Here is a 23,485-nt window from a genome sequence, read left to right as displayed (position 1 = left end):
GCGGAGCCGGAGGCGGAAGACGCGGAAAATACAGCCTGTATCTCCGCCGCGTTCTCATCTCCGGTTTCCCTAACTTCGAGAATGTATCTTGATTTTCCGTCTCGCCGAGAGAAGTAGGCATCGATAAGAAGTTTGCGGCAAGTTTCGCGGCGCGTATCCGCGCCTAAGCGCCGCGGCGCGCCGATACGATAGCACCCACTGGCGTTTGTTCCCGTTCGTCGTTTTCCCTTTTACGCGCCTGCTCGTTCCTTCCACGCCTGTAATTTACGGTGCAGATGCCGTGGATACTGTGTTCTGGGTGAACCGAATCGCTCGACCTCCCTTTTTCCATAGCGAATGTGCTTTCCATCCGATCCGCTGGACGACCGTGCGATTCGGAATTATATATTCGTGTAATACATTTACGAGCTTTTCCTTTGAAATTGTAAATTGAGTCTGTAATTTGAATCGTCACTAAGCTGTCTTCCGTGGAATAATAATTGTAAGCTTGACTATCCTTTTTATACGGCAAAACGTGTAACGAACGACATTATCTCTCGACTAGGGTAAATTTTTGTTAAAGGGGATCAAAGTCGAGATGCTTATGCTGTTCAACGATATACGTAGGTATGAGCGTTTTAAAGATAGAATTCACGCGGGGTGCTGATGGAAATTTATAAAGAGAGAGGAAACCAAGGGGGTGGAATGAGTTCGCGTAATTAAAGCACGGGGTGTTAAATATTTCGTGCTTGTAGGGACTTTCTGTTGATTTATTAGGCAATATCGTTAACTGTATTAATATCAAGTTCGTCTTGGCAGGATAATTTTCGAAGAACGTCCGTGTACTTCGAATTACACGATCTGGAATTACCTTGAATTATTTTGAGAATATCGACCGGCGAATTTATAAAATTCTGAAATTTTTGAAGACCCTTGGCGGGGTTATAAATCCCCCTCGCTAATTTCTCTATTATACGAAATATATTCGTAACAGGCTCTTCAGTATTTTATCAGGCATTTACGTTATATTATAAAATACGCTTAGGGGTGTCTAGAAAGTAATATCGTTTTCGCCGCGAAACCTTTCAAGAACGCTAAAACATCCTAGTCGCGCGATTAATTGGCTATCAGCCTAACCAGCACCAAGGTGCACCTTTAATTACGTCACGCTCGCTCAAAGGAAACCGCTGCGAGGCGTGGGGCTGAATGAAAGGCCCTGCCCTCCGGGCCCTTTTCTTTTTGCAGGTAAAAGAGATACGTATAGTTTCCAGCGAAAGAAAAATTCGCGAAGGTATCGTATTTATAAAAATACCGCGTAGGTGCCTTTACAAACATTTCCCATGCTCGAAAGGTGCATACCGAGAAATCCTTCCGTCCCTTTCACACTCGTGGCACGTTCTCAACGGATAAAGGTAAAAATGCGAGTTTCCTCGTATTTCGCTTTACATCTGACCTGTGATCTTAAAATTTCCTCGGAATAGCGGATATTCTTGAAAGGAAATCGCGATTATTCTCGAGAATACGAGATAAGAGAATAATTTGGCGAAGCGAAGATCACGCGATGCCGACGGAATTATTTCAACAGCTGCTCGACAATGAAATTCGATATTTATAGAACAGGATGAATATTATGTCTCGAAAATACACGGTTAAAATAAACAACGCGTACTCGTGTATCACGTCGCGAAGGGTCAAGACGGTTTTACACGAACGCGTAAATTCCTCGAGTGGTTTTCCAAGGATCAATTACTAAATAATCGCGCAAATACTTCATTAAGCAAATTGCATTGGAACCCGGCAGGAAATGTGTAAATTGTAAACTGTGAAATATAACTTAAGGCGATATACTATTAAATGTTTCGCGTAAGCTATTGGAGAGCCAATTTCGTCGGTATATTTACGCGATATCGTAGGAAAATATTAATAATTTCATTGGATCGTAGAGTTTCATGAATAAACATTAGTTAAATTATTAATCGATTCACGTTTCTCTGGTCTGACGGTAAACCACCCGCCCTTCTTTAAAATCGCGCGGCTGTAGCTGCCTGTTTAAAAATGTTCCGCTTCTCTTCGCTAGGTGGCGACAGCTTGCAAGAACGCCACGGTGTTTGCGGTAACTGCTGTTATCCCCGCATTCTTCCACGATTCGGAGGATTTGAAATAACGAAAACCACGGTAATTTCAATCGACGACACCGTTATTTCATCGAATCCGGGCGGGGAAATTGGTCGGGTCGAATCTATCGATGGTAACGGCGTACACAATGGCGGCCAAGACAGACGACTCGTTACGTCGGTTATCGTGGTTGGTAAGGTGGTTGTAAAACTAAATTACAGAGTTCGCTCGAAATTAAATTTATTTAGAGTCGGAAAAATTATTTTTCAATCGTAGAAACAGGATAAAGAACATTCTTTCTACAAATTTTAAGGAGCTTGCGATTTTTTCGCGAAGGATATCGATGATTGGTAGATTTTGATTTTGAATGATTGGTAATTGAACTTTTTTGAGCTATATTTTGGATTGATATAGATTAGTTATGAATCGATAATAACGATAAATTGATTTATTTAGGGAAATCAGGGATTTGGTTCGAAAGCACGCCATTGTGTGTTTAATCAATCTTGTGGAAATATTAATTGCAGGACATATTTTCTATACACACCAATTAGCCTGATTGTTTATCACGCACGATCTTCCCCCTGATTGAAACCTTATACACGAGATCCTGAATACAGATACGCGTTACAGAATACGAATTATTGGCTTTATCGTTAATAATAAATTACAGGAAACATAAATCTACGATAACAGTGCAAAGATAAATAAATCTCCGGTTATTGTACTAGTAAAGTAATTCGCTATAAAATCGGAAACGATCGTAAATTTTCGGTCAATCTCCGACACGTGATTGATGGTTATATAATAAAGCCTGCGTGATTGGAGTTCAAGCTTATTTGTCGATTTGATATCAGATTTGACAGATTCAAATTTTCATGTAGGTGGAATGAAGCTCATTACGGGGTCGTTTGTGCGAGTACCATGAGTCGTTATAAATTTCAGTGCTTTCTCTTAAAGTTTGTTCAATACAGACCGAAGGAGAATTAAATATTCGTTTTCGCCCTAAGGATTAACATAATCGACATGACGAAGAATGTCTTTAATTTCGAGTAACTTTAAGCACTGGATTAACATGACTATATTTTGTAGAGAGCGAATGCTTTTCGAATTTAATTTTCAGAGTAACAATTGCACTCTAATCGTCGAACCACAGATGGAACTACGATAGAATGTGATATTCATCGACTATACTTAGCCTAACCCACGATAAAACCTTCCATACTCTGTTTAACCCATTTACATCCAAGCGCGGAATATTCCGCGAGCCACGACTATCGCCTATCACCGAGCGCGGAATATTCCGCGAGCCACGACTGTCGTCTATCACCGAGCGCGGAATAATCCGCGAGCAGACTTTTTCCATTAGCAGTTGCTGAATTTTCTTCATATGCCACAAATCACGTTTGATCCCTTTTGTGAGCATCTCATCTACATCGGTTAATTATATTCTTAACAAGTTTTACTTCTGTTGTGAAAATCCTCTTAACTGACATGCGTAGATGCTGATACGCGCGTGATGATACGGGCTAGTTGTCAGTTGAACGTCGCTAATGCCTGAATACCCTAAGTAGAGCCACGATGCAAACGAGTTAATAATTCTTCTATCACCCTGTCATTATGTTTACGATGTCAGCTATTCCCAGGAATCACCGAATCGTGAAACCCGGCCAATCAATGGATCTAATCGTGCAATTTTTCACTTCCGTTCGATCCAAAGGACAAAGCGGGAATTAGGTTGGTCACATTATTCTTAGCCAGCAACGCCACGCTAGGACAGGTCGCCTATTTTTACATCCACTGGGCCTGAAACGGACAGGTCGAGTCGAAATCGCTGAAATTCCGTCGCTAACACCGACTAACAAATTTTTGCTCAAAACGCACACCGTTCCCTTCATTCGCCAATAACGCGAAATTTATGAGTCGTTTTTGATTCATCCGAGACCCGGTCATCTCGCGTTCATCACCGGGATGATTCGACAGTTTAAGCGCATCAGTTATTCCAATATGCGTGTATAACCGCGATGTTCAATTTGCTTTGTGGCCAAGCCATTTCCTGCTTTATAGGGCTCGCGGACACGGACGATGGGTTACCACTGTTTCCTCGTTTCCCTCGATTAGCAATCGCAGGGCGGCGAGTTATTTCGCCTCGTCGTTCTGGTTGAATCAACCTTGACCCCTTTGTTTCCGCTCCGGTGTCCCGGGAATTTAGGTGAGCGGGGGATGAAAGTGAATTTGCGGTATGAAGTGGATGGAATGTATAGAACCGGTATGAGAGGAATCAGTGGTTTTATGTATGTTTATCTTGCGTCGACCTGCTACGCCATTTTGATGGTCATTCCGGGCGCCATGTTGATCGAGTAGCGTAATACTCTCACGTGGTAATTTTATCCGTAAAAAAGAAATCTATTTTCTTATTTTATTTCTTCTCTCTTTCGTTTTGACTTTTAGGCTTTAAATAATTTCGCGTTATTTAATTGGGAATTTAACTCTCTCAGAATTTTCGACACTCGCGAGGCTCGAACGTGAATTCTTTTTATAAAAATTCACAGGAAAGCACTTTGCACGGTGGTATCGCAGTCTATGATCGAGAATTGATCAATCGATAAAGTTTTACGCGACGACGATTAATAATTCGACGTTTCGGTATCGTGTTTGCTGTACACAACGGACAGGTACCGACAAAGTGGGTTTCCTCTGCTCGCTTTAAACGTTTTAATTCTGGGACGCAATCTGGAATTTGCATGACCTTCATTAACCCCCTTTGAACTCATTTGCACATCTCGCGGCTCACACTCGTGCCAAAAAGTCTGCATTTCCCGCGGAATGAAACGCGGAGATAACTTTTCAGCTTGTCACCGGAGCCTACAACGGTCTTTCAGGCTGAACATTTGCATGATATGCGCTTAATTATTATGCCTTTGCTTGACATTTAATAACTTCGTGGAAGCCAATGCTATTTTATGCCTCATTTATTCCCGTACTCGATAAAACTGCGTTAAAAATCGCTACCTACGAAAGAGATCCTGCAATACTCTCTTGTTCGTTTGATACTCTGATTGATTAAATCAGTTCGCTAATGCGAAAATTATTTGCCGCCATATTTTAGTTGGCTTTCCTCAAATAGTTCTCCGTGTGTTTTCGCGCATAATTTAATGGATTGAGATTAATTAGAACGGTATATTGGAAATTAATTATGAACAATCTAAAATAATTCGAAAAATATTTGCATTTTAATCTTCTCTCTCAGGGAAAAGCTTATTCGAACGATACTGATTTTGAGAATCAACGAGTGGCTGCATATGGAAACATTTTATCTTGTAAATATCAAAATTTTGTAGCTCGGATTCCGGAAGAGGGATTATTATTATACCTTCCCCTTCGTCTCATTTTCGACACTCGACGAAATACGCCCAGCTACTTATATTTCAAAGTTGCTTTCACGGGGGAAAATGCGAATGGGAATGGGTACAGGGGTCGCTTTCCGTAAGTAATTGAGAAAGTTGAAAACCCGTCAGATGCAGCCCGACAAATTGGAAGATAAAAGAATTCGTCGGGGCGTTGTTGATCTAACAAGTGCCTGCAAAAAGTACCCCGCTGCGTGAATAATGCAGGCGATTAGAGGCATTCTTTTAGGATGATTCAGGGCTCGGATTCATTAGCATACTTTGCAATTTCCACTGATAGAGCGTTTGAAGATACGGCGTTGGGTGTGTGAATACGGGGTACTTAATTTACAGTGTTGAAACTGTGAGAGAAAAGTGAGACTATAGTTAGGGTCCCAGCTTTTTCGCGAAGCATGGATGTCTTTTTAAAATGATCGCATAGATAGAAATACAAAACGAGTGTCCGTGTATGCGAATCACTGGGAAAATATGCGAAACGCGCGAAAACGAATGTTATCTTTCACCAACTTTTATTAATAACGTGCTCAATATTCGCACGTAACGACAAATTACTTTTTAATAATAAATTCGATACGAACTCTAGCATTAATAGCAAAATCCGCGGAGGGTTTCACCTTTATAATTAGCTAAAATTTGCAAAGCGAATTTGCATAATGGCGCATTCCAATTTCACGGAACTAACGTATGCGAACTCAATGCAGCGAAACGTTAATTTGTAGATTAACTGTTTCATCGTGCGATTAAATACGGCGAATTGGAAGAAAATGAGATGAAATAATATCAGTTTGAGTGGTGGAAATTTTCCATGCAATTAAGTACCATTAGCCGAATGAAGCCGATGTTAACCTGTTAATTGGTGTAATTCGCTGCCAGGCTTGCCAATATTGCGAAATTAATGATTCATCTATCCTATGTTCTCGAATACGTCCTTGCACTTTTATCACGCACCTGTTATACCGCGTTTACCATTCAGAAATACAATTTTGATCAATCTCTAATTCCACACCAGCAACACCGGGAACAGTCTCCCATTATGGATCGACCTAGTCAACGAGTTAACGAAGAAATAAAATTGGTGGCAATACATACGTACAAAAGAATGTCAGAAGAATTAGAAAATAGGAAAAAGAGATTCGAAAATTTTGGAAAATAGTTCGACAACTATGTTCAGAGATATAAATATAAAGATTCAAACATAAATGATAATATTTAACTTTGTAAATCACCAATCAACGAGAGAGCCTAAATGTATAAATACATCAATTGACTATCTATAGTGTCAAGGATCATCTTTCATATCAACCCTCTCCGAGCTCGACTACCCTAACATTATCAATGGCAAGAACGCCGGAAGTGGGGGAAACCGATGGAACTATCGTACGTGGGTAGTCGATGAGATAGAACAGACGCGATTCTGCTCGCGCGATAGCATTTTCCCCTCTGGAAAGTCTCTTGACAGAGTAGATGGGAAGTTTCAAAGAAGGGTAATTCGCCTGCGGCGAGTGTCCGCGTAATAATCGAATTAAGACATAAAAATCGACTGGCCACCTTTCGCTTTTCGTACGCTCTCCATTTATTAAATTCACCGGCGTCTGTCGCCCACGATTTTCATAAAGCACCGCAGCTTAATGGACCGAAAGACGACGCACCGGTGACACGAGTAAGATGCATCGTTGCAGCCGGCTGCTATCGCTATAGGGCACCACGGAGCTAACTTCTGCCGAGCTACGCGCCGCTACACAGTGACGGAAAAAGAGTATCGTGGAATCCAGAGGGACCGGGTAACCATTGCTGGCCAGCAAATGGAATCTTGAAAAGTTCGAGGCTCGAATGGTGTTTAATTACGGAGAAAGTATTCCCCTCTTCCTCGCCCGAGGCGCAAGCGTAATTCGAAGAACGCTGCGCGCGAAAGTAAAAGCGAGCGAGGTGATTAAGGTGAAGAAGCGAAAGTTAATGGGCACTCTCTGATTTCTTCGACGTCGCTGGTTTACATAATTACGAGCTCGCCAAGTTGCTTCTTTATGCAACCAATGCAAGCCAATTTGTTTACGGCATTTTTACGTCTTCGATTCGCCTCCGTTACGCGTTCAGCCATTTTATTCGACGACGAGCGAGATCTACATGGAAGAATCGATCCTGGCTACCTATTATCTCGGAACAGCTCAGAGAATTCAAAGAAATAACGTACATACACGATTCTCGGTTCCATTACGTTTTTGGACGTGTTTCAATGAGATCCCGAACATGACAGATCTTAATTCACCTTCTAATTTCGTAGCCGGAATTCCACCGTTAATTTGAGCACCGGCTTGACCCGTGACCCACGTACGAAACACCGCTTTTAACGAGACATTCTATTCCGACTTTTCGTCCTGTCATTTACTCTGAAATCCGCGCACCGTATTTACTCGACACCCGGTACATGCGAAGGCAACACGGCAGTCGCTGTTCCAATGGAGCCTGGCTACCGTCCAAGTTAACGTAATATGATTTGCGTAGGTTAACTACACCTTTTTCGTTTCGACTTGATGGCGAAACGTGGTCCTTCGTGGAATTAAATTTTCATCTATGGTAGACGAGACCTGGATATGGGACAGCGCGCGTCCGAGCGATATTATTGGAAACAATAGGCGCTTTACGAAGATGCGATAATGAAAATGGCGGGATCCCGTGTCGCCCGCGATGATTACATCTTTATTTTCGAATTACAGCGCGATTTGCGCCAAAGTTTAATGAGTTTTCCAAGTCCGCGATATCTTTGTCGAGATCATGGAGTATCTATTTTGTTTCGTAATTGAATTTTTTATTTCACAGATTTAAATTAAGTTAATTAATTTCCGACTCGATCCGTATCATCGTTAGCGACAGAGAAGTTGTGAACGGATAAAAATGTGTTCAAGGAATAACGAGAGGGAGATTGTTTTAATTAAACGAATAAATATAGACACTTTATCCTGTCGCGAAAAAGTTGCATTTCAATGAAGACTCTCTCTTCGTGCCTTTCATTTCACCAGCAACCGCATTTCTCTAACAATTTAAACGATATTGCGGCGTAACTTGCGGAATGGGTATTTAATATCGCAAAGTGCGGCTGGCAAGGACCTCGGGCGAACCTCCCTGCAATTATAAATAACCAAGAAACGTCGTTATTCTTCTTTAATCTATTAACTCCGTCTCGTTGACTACGTTAAAGATCCCCAAGTTTTCTTTCTAACTGCGCAACTTTTTCATCCCGGGTACTCCGTCGACGATCTACGAACAAAGAATCTCAGCTTCGAAACTTTATGTTCCTACGAAAAGTATCTGATAAATGAACTTCATTAAACCAGCAACTATTTCCTGTGCTTAACAAGCAGACTTTGTTCCACCTGCGGGTATTATCAGACACGATTTCTTCAACAGACGCACCACTGTTTCGAACTGTGTAAATGATATTTTGGGATATTGTATGGGGAGGTCATGGATGGCACGTGTAATAGAATCGATTGGAAGAACTATTTATGACAGAGGAAGTTTGGGTACGTTCTTATGAGTTTGGGGTGTATAGAGAGTGTGACGCAGTCTGAGTCTACAAAGCCAATAAGGGGTTTCAGACATTGCCTATGAGACACATCGTGACGAATTACAAGATAGGCGGCCAGTAGTCCCAGACCTTTGACACAGCCCTAGTGAAGCGACCAAACTTTGACACTACGAGATAGCCACCCCCAGGACTCATGACACATCAGTACCAAGAGGCCAGAACTTTATTACAAATATCCGAATCCTCAAAAAATAAAGTATTAGTCTGAACCTGAATTCGAGAGTTTCGTTTCATTTCGTACCTCACTCTTACCATGACTGAGAAATGACTGACAGAAGAATTTTGAAAGAACTTGACAAAACGAATCCAGTGAGGAATGTTGAGAATTAGAATGAAGGCGAACGAATGTGTGAAGATATATAGGGTGAGAAAGAACAGTGCGTGAGGGTAGTTTTTCAACGAGATTCCTGAGAGAATCGTGAATGAGAGAGTTTGCATTATCTTTCGGTTGAAATAAAATTGTTATTGTTATTAAAAAAGCGTAATTACTTCTAGATCCTCTAAAGCAGAATTTAAATAGGGATAATCTCTACAAATGTACGAAAAATTACGAACTGTTCGTAAGAAAGCAGTCAGTTAATGCACCCACGTGTAAAATTGAGTTCCTAACCTATTTACCCTGAATAAATAATCAAACGTTTAGTTGGACAGTATCATAACTAAATGCCACAGCAAGCTATAAGAACCGCGTGACCAAAATGGTGCTTCAGTAGCGATTTTACCACCCTCTGTTCGTTACCCGCGTCACGTGCACAAGCTCGCTCGAATCCCCCGTACAGAGAGGAATATACAGGCGCGTTTTCATCAGCAATGAAAATTCGAAATATCTCGTTCGGGTCGACAGATGGGAAACAAAGGGGACGAAGAACAGAGTGGCGGAGTTATTGCAACGCCCTGATAAGCAGCTATCGCTGCTCAGCCATCGACACTTTCCAGCCGGCAGAATTTATGGTGTCGCCTTTCGTACGAGCCGAAAGTTATCTAATAATTCCGCATGCAAGCCTCCGGCGGGGCAATGCACGCGCGGGAAGCTTCGTTAGCTGCAATTAAATTGCGGTCGAAAGCCAGACGATGCCCGTGTTCCGCCGTTTCGGGGAGCGGATAAACAGCCGCGGAATATTTCGAAACGAACGATTTCGCGTTAATTAATAACGCGGAGATTGCTGCTCTCGCGCGATGAATTCGTCCAGTCCATGGAGTATCGTCTATTCTCGAAAGCGCGCGTTTTTCATTGTTATCGCGCTCACGCTTGAACGCTGCTCGTTAGCATGAAATTTCTGAAGGCTTGTACCGCCGTTTATCAAATTCGAGGCTTTTCCGCGAGCTTGATGTTTAAATAACGAGCGACCTACCGCGTAAAACAAAAACGGAGATGTCTGCTTCACCGCGAAGCGTTTTCGAAAATTAGGATACGCGCGCGAAATTCGTTTCACGATCGTCGAATTTAATCTTTCGTGCGCAAAGGAAGGAAAAATGACGACACGATCGTTTGAATAAATAATCCCAATTGAACGGGGACTTTTTTCCAAGAGGTGTACGAGTGTATGATCTATTTTCGTAATTACTTAGCTGAGAGAATCGAATGGAAGACGCGGTAGGAATGCAAATACGCGGAGGGTAATACCGAGGTGTCGACGGAATAGCAAAACTGTTTTAGCCGAAAAGCGAATTTTCGCAAGCACCTGGAATACAAAGAAAATGTCTGGATTGGGTTTTTTGGAAGTATGGGATGGCTGGAGGCGTCCTCTACGTGAGAGGAATCATACATTGACCTTTCATTCGTGCCATCCTCTCTCGTCCCCTAAATCCAACGCCAGGCCGCAGATGAAGCTTATCTTCTCTCGGTTTTTTCCCCGGGATGGGTATAGAGTGCACGCGTGGCGAGTTTCCATAAATCAGTCGATCACTTAGCTGTATTTGAAAGCTTCTCGAGAAAAAGAGAAAGAAAAAAGGGGAAACGTGGACGCGGACGGTGAATCTATTTAAACCGGAGAAAAAGCCACCTTGCAGAGGACTCCGCCGACGCATCCATCTTTCGTCAACGATTTTCAAAGAAGTTTCAATCTCCGCTGAATATGTAAGAGGAATATCAACAGCTGTTCGGACAGCCGCGACGAAAGTAACGATAGGAAGGAATTTGAATGCCGGCAGATTTTAATAAAACTTTCTCAATCTCCCGGCACGATAAGCAGCATAGCGAGGATCCCTCTATCCGATTTGTATTGCCAATGAAGCGAACGAAACGAGCGAAAAACTTCGCTGTCGTTCGTTCCAATGACTGCAGATACGACCTCGAACGGCTTTTTTCTTTCCCGATAAACCTACAACCCCCATAAAAGGCACAAACGTTTCCGCGAAATCACCCTGAACCGATCTGCCAGACTTCTCTCCCTCTTCCCACCGACATTCCCGCGTTCACCAAAAAATCCGCCTGAGATTTACGATCTCTATCCGTGTACTCCGTCCCGCGCAAGATTTTCCCGAGCAGCCCGCGAAAGGGTGTCTCATCCGCTCGATGTTTCGTCGTATTTCACGCTTCTTTCCAACGATAACATTTTCCCGAGTTCGAACTAGAGAAAAATAGTCAAAATCCAGGCCACGGTTGAAGAACGTCGCATTTTCTATCATTCTCCGGCTCGGATGTCGGTATCCGTTGGAGCCCAGAAATTCCTCAGAGCTTACGCGAGAAAATTGGAAACCCTTCGACTTCGTCCCTACTTTATTCGCGCGCCGTCGCCATTTCCCTGTGCTTTACAAATTCCACGAGAGCCAAAGTCGCCAAACGTAATCAAAGACTCGGAGGAAATTTCCCTCGATCCGTCTACCCTTCGTCCACGTACTTTCCTCGCGGGAAAGCGTCGGATCTCGGTGAATTTTCACCCCCTTCGGAAGGTATCGCACGTTTTCACGGGAAGACACGTTTTCTCTTTCAACGACGAGCGAGCCGGATCTTCGACGGATTTATCTCGCGGCAAATTTGGACGCCGAGTGTCCGCTTCGAGCAAGCCCGGGCAGAATTCCCGCGGAGTTGGTCCTTTAAATCGGACGAAGCCGAAAGTCAGCCAGGAATTTGCATTCGCGTAAACTCGTCTCGCGCCGCGGTCGCGATGTTTCGTTTAAGTGTGCGTTTACCTCGAATTTTCTTGTTCTCGACAGTCGAATCTTTTCAATTAACGACACACCAAGGGCGAGAAGGAATTCCGCGCTCGACGATTTCGAATCTGAGATGCTGGAAAATATCGGACTCGTTGTCGCGTTTCACCGTGGCGCGTTTAAATAGCTCGAAAAATGGGAAAAGCCGGAATTGAAACGCGGATGCCGGTGAATTATACAGGCGTCGCGAAAAGGAGGACGACTCGCTGGAGTTTCGGGGATTACGCAGGGTGTGAGTAATTTCAAAATTCAGTGGTGCGTGCGGAATATGCGAAAGCCATTTTCTACGCGAGCTTCCGCGGTTTTTCCCGCCCCAAAACGAGTTGCCGTGATTTTTTTCGCAGAATTACGTACGTACGTCCCGCACTGTTTTCCAGAAACGGCATTGCACGTGGCACGATGTAGCGCAACGAGTGCCGCAACGAAGTCGTATTGTCGCGCGATAATTATACCGTCTTTTTCGTTTGCGTTAAAAACAGTTTGTCTCATTTACACACCGTATATTTTATTATTCCGGCAGCTCCGCAGGGGAAGAGTCGCGAATTATTCCTACATCTTCCGCGTGATATCTCGTATTTTCTTATAATCCTCGCCAGTTTCGCGTCTCGCTGGATGCGAGAACATGGTGCTTCTCGAGGAAAGGAAGATTTTATGAATGCATCCGAGGAACCAAATGACGCCTCCGCAGACGTACATGCACACGTAGACGCGAGTTCACTTAAAGGCGCGCAGTGCATTGTGCGAGAATGTCTGGGCTTTCGAACAGGCTGCTTTTGACCAACGCATTACCCGCGCACTTATTCAACGCCCATTAAACTCTCTCTATGAAAGCACGCTGGAAACCACGATTTAAAACCCTTCCATCAAGGATCGTCGGGGAGAAGAGAAAGTTCTAGCCAACGGTCCGAGATATAAAACCATCCCGAGATAAGACCCCAATTATTTGCGTCCAATTCTCAGAGATAAAATTATCGTGAGAAACCCCGGCCCACCGAAGGTGCCAATAAAACGGCTCTGTCCCAACTCTCCCCTTAACCCCGGGTTTTCCATTCTTTTCCTCCCCTAATTACGTCGCGAAAAAGGGGAAGCAGTCTCGGCTTCTCTGATCGAGTGGGCAAGAAGGTCCATTTTTACCTGCCCGGCTTTATCTCGCCCGTGAAGTTTCACCAAACGGAACGGTTCACAGGTGTTCCGGGAGTCTGGGCGAAAAAGTAGCCCCAAAGACCTTAACGGCCAGCTCGTAAACAAGTCCCGCCCCTGCGCGCGAACCCGTTAGCATCCCTTCGCCCGTTTCATTGTTCTCACGTCCCGTTTCCATGTTACGAGCCACGCACGAGGATATCCGGCTCCAGGACCAACTTTATCCGCGCACCGGATGGATTCAATGGCCCCCGATTGGCGGCTGACGCGTGACTGCCGTCTCCAGCTGCTCCCCCAGCTCGAAAATCGATCAAACTGCACGTGTCCTTTGATCTCCATAGGACCCAGTTCATGGAGTCGAGAATGCGTGAATTATACTATCGGGAGCAAGAAACGCGACGTAGATCACGTTGCCGATGACGTTCGGGGGTGAGATTGGGGTAGATTCGAATTTCGAGGAATGTCACGTCTTTGCGTGGTGGAAATCACGTCATACCTTATCTCGTCGAATTTTTAATCTTGCACGTGACCTTTGATCTCCATGGATCTAGTTCATGGAGTCGAGAATGCGTGAATTATAGGACCGAGATCAAAAAGCAGGACGTAGATCACGTTACGGATGACGTTCGGGGGTGAGATTGGGGTAGATTCGAATTTCGAGGTATATCACGTCTTCGCGTACTAAAAATCACGTCATACTTTGCCTCATAGAATTTTTAATCGAGATACAGGTTGCTACAATTCTGTTCTAAGCGATATCCGAATGATAGCTAAATGATTGCCTATAGTTCGTTGATTTAAACCTCTAGATAATCCCGTGAAATTAGTATCGAGCTACTAATGAACGAGGAAGTTCGATCGAGCATAAAATTTCAGATTTAAATTTCAGAGTTGGATTACAAGGTGAAACAATATTTGAGGAACGATTTTATCCACTTTAGGAATTTGCCTCTTTTCCCTTTATTTCTGGAGTGAAATCCATTCGCCGTGATCCAATTTAACGGATTGAATTAATCGTAGCTCTCGAGGAATTCTTAATTTATCTCGGTTTGATTCATTCTCGTTAGCCTGGCGATCGAGGGAACAATAAGGTAGCGAGTAAAAGGGATGGCGTGCAAGGTAGCAAGGTACCCAAACGAGCTTTCTGCGTGGACTCGCCCTAATGGCCACGAGGAACACCGCGTCACGAGCAAACGAGCCATCGAGGTACCAAACATAGGATCCTCGTTACGGAAACTTTTCCCATTTACACAGAAAGGCCTGTCGATGAGTTGGTCGTGGAAATAGCGACAAGTGCCGGGAAAGTTTCGTATATTTTATACCAACTTCCACTGCAGCTTGATTAGCATCTCTGAAAGCTTATGGCCATTGTCGCAACTGTAACGCGGACTTGTTTCGTGCAAAAATTTATCTCCCTTTGAAATTGCGAAGCCTTCAACTCATACGCGTGAATAGAACTAGAACGAGTCACCAACACGATTGTCAGAGTTATAAGTAAGACGAAGATTAACATCCTAGTTTGTCCAAGATATATAGTCTATAGTACTGTAAGCGATCTTAGAACAGACGGCGTAAACAGTTAGGCGACAGGCAGAATCTCCGACTGTTTAGGTTTAAAACACTTGAACCCATAGATGGCGAGACGATCGGCCGAGGGGTGTCGAACCTTCTCGAACCGAAGGACCGCCAGTAAAATAAAGACCTTTGACGAAGAAAGTCTTCTGTACCACTAGCCCTATCTCCTTATCCTTCTGGTACAGTACGAATAAAAATGTGAAATTTGATTTGTAAAAATTGACTCACCGGTGGGGCTCGGTGTCAGCGACTGCGTATCAACTTTCACGTGGATGTCGTAATGCTGGAAAAGTCCAAGTTTCCTTGCTCTCGAGCTCTTCTGCAACGTACTCATAGCCGACGTCACTGCCTTCGTGTACTCCCTCACGCCAAAGGACTTGTGCGGAACCATCATGCCCACCTGTTACACAGAAAAAGATCAATTAGAGCGGGAACTGGGATCGACTCTTCGGAAAATTATGTCTCTATCGGGGAGCCTCGAGTTTCAGCGAAACGATGCAGGTACCTAATTGACGATAGGACTCTGTTCGACTATCGTCCACTTTGTTCCTCACGAAACTTTGTTAATTGCACGAAAGGTGTTCAAAGTTTGCCGACAGACGACGATAAACTGTTCGAGCAAAAAGAGCATGTATTATCGATCATTAATTTCGCACACAGTCACCGATCGTGAAATTCTCCTCGAAATTTCTCCTGAACTTTACCAACAACTCCTGGTAATTCTGCTCCAAGCAGACCTTTTCCATTCTCGAGAGACGAAACTTGCTATGAGATTTAAATTGACAAACTCGTGGCGAAATTTTCATTAAAGGCAGATAATAGCAATAGCGCGATGATCAGCGACACTTTGTCCTCCCGATTCGTTGCTCAAAGACGAGAACGGGCAAGTATTACGCATTCAAACGAACGAAAAAGTGCATCTAGAGTGTTCACTTTGTTACGACGAGAATGGATCAGCGAGCACCTGTTGCGCAAATCGATCGGGCCAGATGAATGGTACGCAGCCAGAGAACGGACAGGAAGTTACGTTTCTGCCTACCATCTTGTAAATTTTCTGCAATCCAATTCTCTACGTCCAAAATGAACAACAAAAAACTTGGGTATTCGACTATCTTGAACTGTACCTTGAGTTTCATTTTGGATTTCTATTCGCATTTGCATAGACATCCAATAATTTATCATTTTATTATTTATCAAACGAGGATTCTCGCTAGAGACCTCTAATGTTAGGTATAATTTCATTACTATGACAAGAGTAACTCGTCTCTATCTGCTTTGGTATGGAAAAGAAGAAGCCCTTTAGAAGAAGCTAGACTCGTCATTACAGATCCAGAGATTAATTTTTATCTACAATCTATGTACCACGAGTCGTTTGCATAAAACTTCGGATATTTTCACAGGTAGATAATCATACAAAGATCGTATGGATCCGTGTATTGAAGAATACACAGACTTAAACACGGTTTTCAGGTGAACTACACGAAATGGAAGTCCCTATGTCTTCCCTCAAATATAAATAAATAAATAAATAAATAAATAAATGTAATAACGCCAAGTTGAGGGACAGTCCTGCGGGTGAGTGTATAGAAGACGTGAAAAAGACGGTGCAGCGTGAGAGGATAGCAAAGTGTGAAGATAGTGTGAACATTAGTCGATAATCTATTAGTTTGTAACTCACTTTAATCTCTCAGCTCGTAAATAAATCTATACACCGGAAATTAATAACACCTTTATTTCCGTGTTTGCCAATCGGAACACATATCTGTAATCGGTCGAGGAGTGTCAAACCTTCTCGAGCCGAAGGACCGTCGGTAAAATAAAGACCTTTGACGAAGAAAGTCTTCTGGACCACTAGCCCTATCTTCTTATCCGTCCGCTACACATCCTTAGATAAATAAATAAATAAATAAGAGTAACTTCTGTCATACGTTGTAACGAGAGACGTTAGGTAAAAGTTGTGTAATATAGATGACTACCCGATACCACGATCATGGATCTTAAAAATGTTCAACGACCGCTTCAGCAGCTGCGTTCTACAAGTTGAAAACTCGAACCGATCGAGGCTAAGTTTCGAAAAGTTGCTGGCTCTCCGCGAAGAGGAGATCTCTCTCCACGCTTTCTCCTTGTGAAATATATGGTTAATTAGAAATGTAAATCATCCGCTTTACAATTAAACATCGCGACCCAGTTCCGCTGGAAGCGCGCCGCCATAATTGCCGCCGTTTTCGCGGCAGTTTAACTTAATGCCTTAAAAATTGGGTTTCTCCTTTTACTTTCTCCGCTTCTTCGTATTTTTGCTGTATTATTTCAGCCTCTCCCCCTTCGTCCAGTTTCTTTTCATCCCTCTCCGTCTCTTCTATCCGCTCCATCTCTCCATCCTCAATTCCTGCCCCTTCCTCCACGCGTTTTTACCACCCTCGCCGTTTCTTTTCATCTCCTTTATCTCCTTTTTACCCATTTTTCGTTCCCTACTTGCGCGCCGTTTTTCCCACCACTCGTGACTCGAATTCTCCCATTTTCCTTCCCTTTCCTCCGCGTCGCGGAGTTTCACTCTCCCTTCTCGTTCACGCTAATTCTCGTTAGCATTCCTCAGCTCGAGTCTGTTTCCAGCTTGTTTCTGCGACTGACACGCCTGCTATAACGCACTTCGTACACTCCATTACGCTCACTTTGTCCCGCGAAATTCGATTTAATTTCCTGCCTGAAATATCCTTGCACAGGTACAATCTCCACGAATAACCGCGCGCAAAGCGAATTAAGAACCGAACGATTCGTGTTAAAGGTAACATCTGTAGCGACCAAGTTCTCACCCTCGCCAATAGGTGGATTCCGACTTGAAGGAGGTTCGAGGACTTTATCAAAAGGAAACGGTGAAGCCTCGACTTCCCTTAAATAGAAGTTCCCGTAACATCTAAGTATCCCTGATCTAAGGCAGGACCTGATAGAAGCAAGCCTTACCGATGAGTCCACTAGCAGGCCCGGGACAAAACTCATCCCTTCCTTTTCCCGTCGTCCTTCTACCTGCTAACCCATCGATAGCAACGACGACCACGGGGATACTACCAGGCCCAACACCACAGGAACAACTGCTCATCGTCAACAGGAACAAAGAAGACACCACCGTAGTTAGCCAACCTCTCCCTTGAACACGGAATATTGGCAATGGGGTATTTACTGTAAATACTTTCGTCCCTACACATCGAACACCTTCAGAACTCTGTCAATTTCTCCTATCTTAGAAAAAGCCCGAAGGAGTGAACTACTATAAAACAAATTAGGCTGAATTTGAATGGTCCTTGGTCCACGACTTGGTAAGGACCGATGAGTAGCCATAGAAAACATTACACCGACGAAATAATTATTTGTTAATTTTAATAAAGCGTTAAAGAAGTGTCCAAAGCCTTTAATCGAAGCTTCCAAAACCTTCTCGCAGTCCTCTCACGCCATATATAATTTTCTCCGAATTTTAAGCGCAGAATGGTCTCCCAGCGTTCGCGTTTTTAAAAGAAATTGCTCCGCAAGGTAGAATTGAACCATCCATTAGCAGACCACACGGAGATTCGCACTCGAGGAAATTCTCAGGGAGTTTTCACCGAAAATGCTTCGATTGTCCCAGGAAAATCGTACGATCGTCTGTGTCGGAGGAACGAAACGATAGATCGGGATAGAGGCAGGTATATCGTCACGTCGAACGCTGTCTGGCAGTGGAAAGTGTGCATTACGATGATTAAACGTCAGCCGGAGGGCTGATCGAGAGCGATAGTCCTCGGCGGCGAAAATGGAGAGTAATGGCGACCGCAACGCGGAACGGAATAATTACTCGGGGGAGTCGGCGCGTTTAAAGCGATTAACACGGCGAGCTGTACCCCGCGGAAGAAGTTCGTAATTATCGCAGGGATAATATTTCAGCCGACAGCCTAGCGAATTGAAAAAAGATCCGCGCGAAACGGCTGTCACTGTCGTGTAATTAGCGGATAACGCGTCGGCCATTGTTCCTCGAGGATTGAATTAATTCGATGAAATCGTAGCGGAGAGAACTGTGCGGGAAACCGGGAATCTATCAGATTATCTCGCCATTACGATATTTTACCCTCTAGCGTTGGATTTTAATTAACGACGTCGACATCGAGATTAAACCCTTGTATTATTATTATCCGGGAACTTTGACGCTTTGTTTCTCGATTTTCTGTCGTGGGATTTTCAACGATGCAATGGCTCATTGTAATTGCAGACTCAGAATACCGACTATCTTAAATCCCGGAGGGGCCCTCAATTTGGACAGTCACGAAGTCTCTTCAAATCCCGGATGGGACCCCAAATATAAAGACCAAATAGAGAGGAAAGTATCAGCTTGGGAAGTACACGCATGCAACGCAACACTGTTTTTGGTTAATAAAAATGAGGTAGAGGCTTGGGTGGTGGTAAATAGAACTCCTATTTATTAAATAACAATAATAATAATAAATGATTAACAATATCGTTGCTAATCTCTGCCAATCGCTCACGAACATAGGAACTACCATCGATAGCGCGCACTGGGGCTGTACTAGAAGGGAGCAGAGGGTGCTCATTAGACACGATGATTGGTAATTGGAATTTTATGAGTATCAGTTAATCAGTGTCCATCCGACAATCTGCTTTAATACTAGATTTGCGAACGCTATCTGTATACCTATTTCTAAGGACACTTGTCAAATTGACAGGTAAAGGGAACCACGTGCTTTTTCTTAACGATTAGTTTAATTTAAAAAGAATTATATATTATATTGTAGAGACTTGGGTGGTGGTAAATAGAACTACTATTAATTAACAATAATTATAATAAGTGATTAACAATACGTGGGTGACGATTAAGCATACGAATCTATATCGACTACAACTTAAGACTACAACTCAACTCAACAACGCAAAGACAATTTAGCCTGTTACGACTAATGGCTCACAACTAAAACACAACTAAGAACAATCACTTCTCACTAACCACTTCTACCCTCTCTTATATCTTCTCCAAAAGCCTCCCCCAACATGACAAAATATGGTCGTGCTAAGAGCCTGACGCATCGCATCATCTCCCTAAGCTAAAGTTACCTATACACGAGGTGCAAATCCTGCGATACTACAATGATAATACATATGTAAAAATAAAAGATCATGATGATAATCCTTCAACTAAGAACAATCACTTCTCACTAACCACTTCTACCCTCTCTTATATCTTCTCCAAAAGCCTTCCCCAACATGACAACATATAGTCATGCTAAGGGCTTGCTGACGCATCGCATCATCTCCCTAAGCTAAAGTTACCCATACACGAGGTGCAAATCCTGCGATACTACAATGATAATGCATATGTAAAAATAAAAGACCATGATGATAATCCAAAAGTTAATCTAATTCAGTTTCTAATAACTCAACGCAATGCTAATGCGACTCAAACACAACTCAACTAACCACTCTCTAATCTCAACTCTGACACATTGACACCTATGATCCTAATTAAGGTCCTACTGCAATTCGATTCGTGCGAATTAAAATTCTATCCAGAGCTTTCCTGATGTATTTTAATACTTGGTATAGCATAAAAGAATTTTAATGCACCTTGAGATGAAGAGGGTTTTAGTCTACCCTTATTTAAATAGTCCTTTGAAATTTTAAAGTAGAACCTCGATATTTTCTTAAATCGAGCTCGTCGCTCCCATTTCTTGGACTTGTATCAATTTCGAGTGACTTCTCTCAAGGCTCCATTAAACTTCGCGCGCATCAAACTCGAGGGGTAATTTCATCCCCTAGATTTTAACATCGATTCACCGAATTTCACCATTTTCGAGTGTGCCTTTTAAAATGTTCTTCCGAGACTGTAACAACTTCGCGATTTAAATGTACCTTTACGAATATCTGTAACCGAATGGGTTCGTGGAAATCGTTGTTTGTCAAATGAAATTGATTCTTCTGGAACTGAGAGACTCCGTGTTTCGAAGATCCAGCGAATCCGCATCTTAGTGCCTGGAAACGTTGAATTTTTTATCGTTTCTTGCTCGGAAAGGGACTAAAGTCGTTTGGAGACTCGAATGGAGATGGCAGGAGAAAAAGGGGGAAATCGCTTATAGCGTGGAGAGATCCGTCTTCGGGCAGGAATTCTAGCTGCGGAATGTTGTCCTGATTACTGCAGTTCAAACTATTCGTAGAAGAAAATTATCGGGGATACCGGGGACGAGCAGAAACGTAGGAAGGAACGGGGTCATCTAATTTTATCGTTCCAAGTGTTCTTCGATTTGCGCAGCTAAGAACCCGTAAATGGAACGCGGGCTAATATAATTATTCGCCCTTTGGAAAGTCGACGATCATGAAGCAGAACATTAGAAATGGAAGATCCATTAAAACCGGGAATAAGAGAAACGAAAAGTTTCCCTATTCCGGGAAATTCGCGAGTTTTTTGAAATCGTAGAAGAAAGGGAATAATTGGAGCGAGAATAATTCAGGTCTTCGCGGTAAAATTAATTCGATGTTCGGAGAACTAGATTTTGATCGAAAATAATTCGTACGTCGTGTTTGCGAAGGAATTTACTTCGTAGAATCCGCAAAGTGACAGAAAAGTAATCAGTCTCGAGTTAATCCAACGTGTAAATCAGTTGCATCGTCCTCGTGCAAAGAACCATACTCTCGCGAGGACCGAGAGAATCCCACCTCCAAGACACCCGAATCCAAAGTCTCGTTACGTAACTACTTTCTTTGCAACTTACGTTTACAGTTTCGTTAGGAGGTCCAATTTCGAGACTATTTCCACTCGAACTTCTCTATCCTGAATTAATCCAAGTCTCGCGAATTCTCCGAATTAACGAGATAATCTATTTTAATTATTAAATCTATCATAATCTGAATTATTCCTATCCGGGAAACAAATGAACAAAATTCCCTATCATCGAGTCCGTCAAATTCCCCGAAACAACCCTGGTACAACGGCGCAAAATAGTGTGGTATCGCAGGATAATAAGCTTGAGTTTGGCTCGAGCGTATTATCTGGAGTGCATGCGAAAGGATGAATGACCCTGTGCTAAGATCGCGTAGACGGGATGTTTATGGATGCATCGGTTGCAAGTGAAGAGTGTTTCTAGGAATGCGTCTAAGTATTTGGGCTACGTGACCCGCTGAGGGCAAGGCTGTAAGGGGTGCGTGGGAAAAGCGTGATTAGGAAAGAGAGCATGGGTATGAAATAGGGATGCATGGGCGTGAAGCGAACAGTTATATTGGAACAGTTCTTGCGTAGAATTTTGAGGAAGAGTGACTAGAAGAGAGTTGTATTTTAGTTGTAACAAGTCGAGTTGTAACTGTGTTGCCAAATTGTAGTTGTAGTTGATCTATCCATATTCGTCTGCTTTATCGTCACCAAACATTGTCAATTCATTATTATTAATTAATAAATAAAGTACTATTATTTACCACCACCATAGTCTCTACGATAGCCTCTAAAATTTCGTCTTCCTATTCGGCGACTTTGCTGAATTCGAAACATGCAAATGAACGACGCTAACGACGCACTCTTCGAGAGTCTCCAATGGTATCGAAATTTATAATAATATAGAAAATTTATAAACTCTACGCTATTTGAATTGCAGCCGTGACAATCGCGCCCAAGGCTCCGACGATCGAGAAAATTTCCATTAGAGAAATGGCACTTACCTTCAAGGCACCCCTGCCATTGCCATTCGGCGGGTGGATGAATCGCGTGGTGGGTGGTGGCGGGGTGGTGGTGGTGGTGGTGAACGGTCTCTGCCTCGTAGAATTGGGAAATCTCGCCTCGCCGAGCTTCACGCCGGAATGGCCGCGTCCACCGAGCACTCCGGTGCCCTTCGCGTGGCCACGGTCGCTGGTACCGATCTGGATGCCGCTGCCACCCCTGGTCACGCCGCCGATCTGCAGGCTGCCAGCCACCGACAGCAGCGACACCAACGTGAACAGCAGCTCCCTCATTTTCTCGCCGCACTTCCGGTACGCCTGTTAGGGGCTCGAGCCAGCCCTTTCGCGCTTCTGTCGTCCCCTTGCCTCGCTTCTCTCGCGCGACCTGCTTCCATTCAGCGGTGCAGGCGGCTCAGTCGCGACGCGATGCTGTTTTCGCGTCCGACCGGGCATCTCTTGCCCTTTCACGACCCCTCATCGCGCGCCGGCAACCCTGAAACGGAGATTAACTCGGGTCAGAGCTTGGATTTCGGCACGCTGTTTTGGAACATTTATGCGCGCCAAGGTTCTAATTGCCAGTCTTCACGGGGTTGCTTTGAATATGAAGAGATAGGGATGTTTCGGTGCTTCTACGAATCGCCTAATTACTCTCCGAGTTACGCGCCCGATGTTCCAGGTAAGTAGTCGAAATCTTTTCGAAATGATTTGTCTTTGACAGCGCATGGCTGTTTCTGACGAAATTAATACCCAATTTTACGCACGTAAAGATATAATTGTCTATAACCTGAGTATCTCTAAAGCTTCGAGAACTAAAAATAATAATGACGTATAGTTATACGTCTTCGTCCTACCACTGCAA

At 43.5% G+C, this 23,485-nt stretch overlaps 1 protein-coding gene across 1 annotated transcript in view; it reads right to left on the bottom strand.

The window, feature by feature from the left end:
* Nmdar2 (glutamate ionotropic receptor NMDA type subunit 2) overlaps window positions 1-22,920 on the bottom strand; it is a 154,887-nt gene extending 131,967 nt beyond the window's left edge. The window contains exons 1-2 of the mRNA XM_017900755.1: window positions 22,630-22,920; window positions 15,181-15,352 (exon numbers count right to left, since the gene is read on the bottom strand). Of these exons, the coding sequence (XP_017756244.1) occupies window positions 15,181-15,352; window positions 22,630-22,920 (463 nt within the window). The remainder of the gene's footprint in view (window positions 1-15,180; window positions 15,353-22,629) is intronic.
* Between the last annotated feature and the right edge of the window lie 565 nt (window positions 22,921-23,485).

The sequence above is a fragment of the Eufriesea mexicana genome, unplaced genomic scaffold (assembly GCF_001483705.2).
Source record: "Eufriesea mexicana isolate 0111107269 unplaced genomic scaffold, ASM148370v2 scaffold1357, whole genome shotgun sequence".
Classification (NCBI taxonomy): domain Eukaryota; kingdom Metazoa; phylum Arthropoda; class Insecta; order Hymenoptera; family Apidae; genus Eufriesea; species Eufriesea mexicana.
Note: the sequence above shows the minus strand (reverse complement) of the source record. Positions and strands in the feature narration are given on the sequence as shown.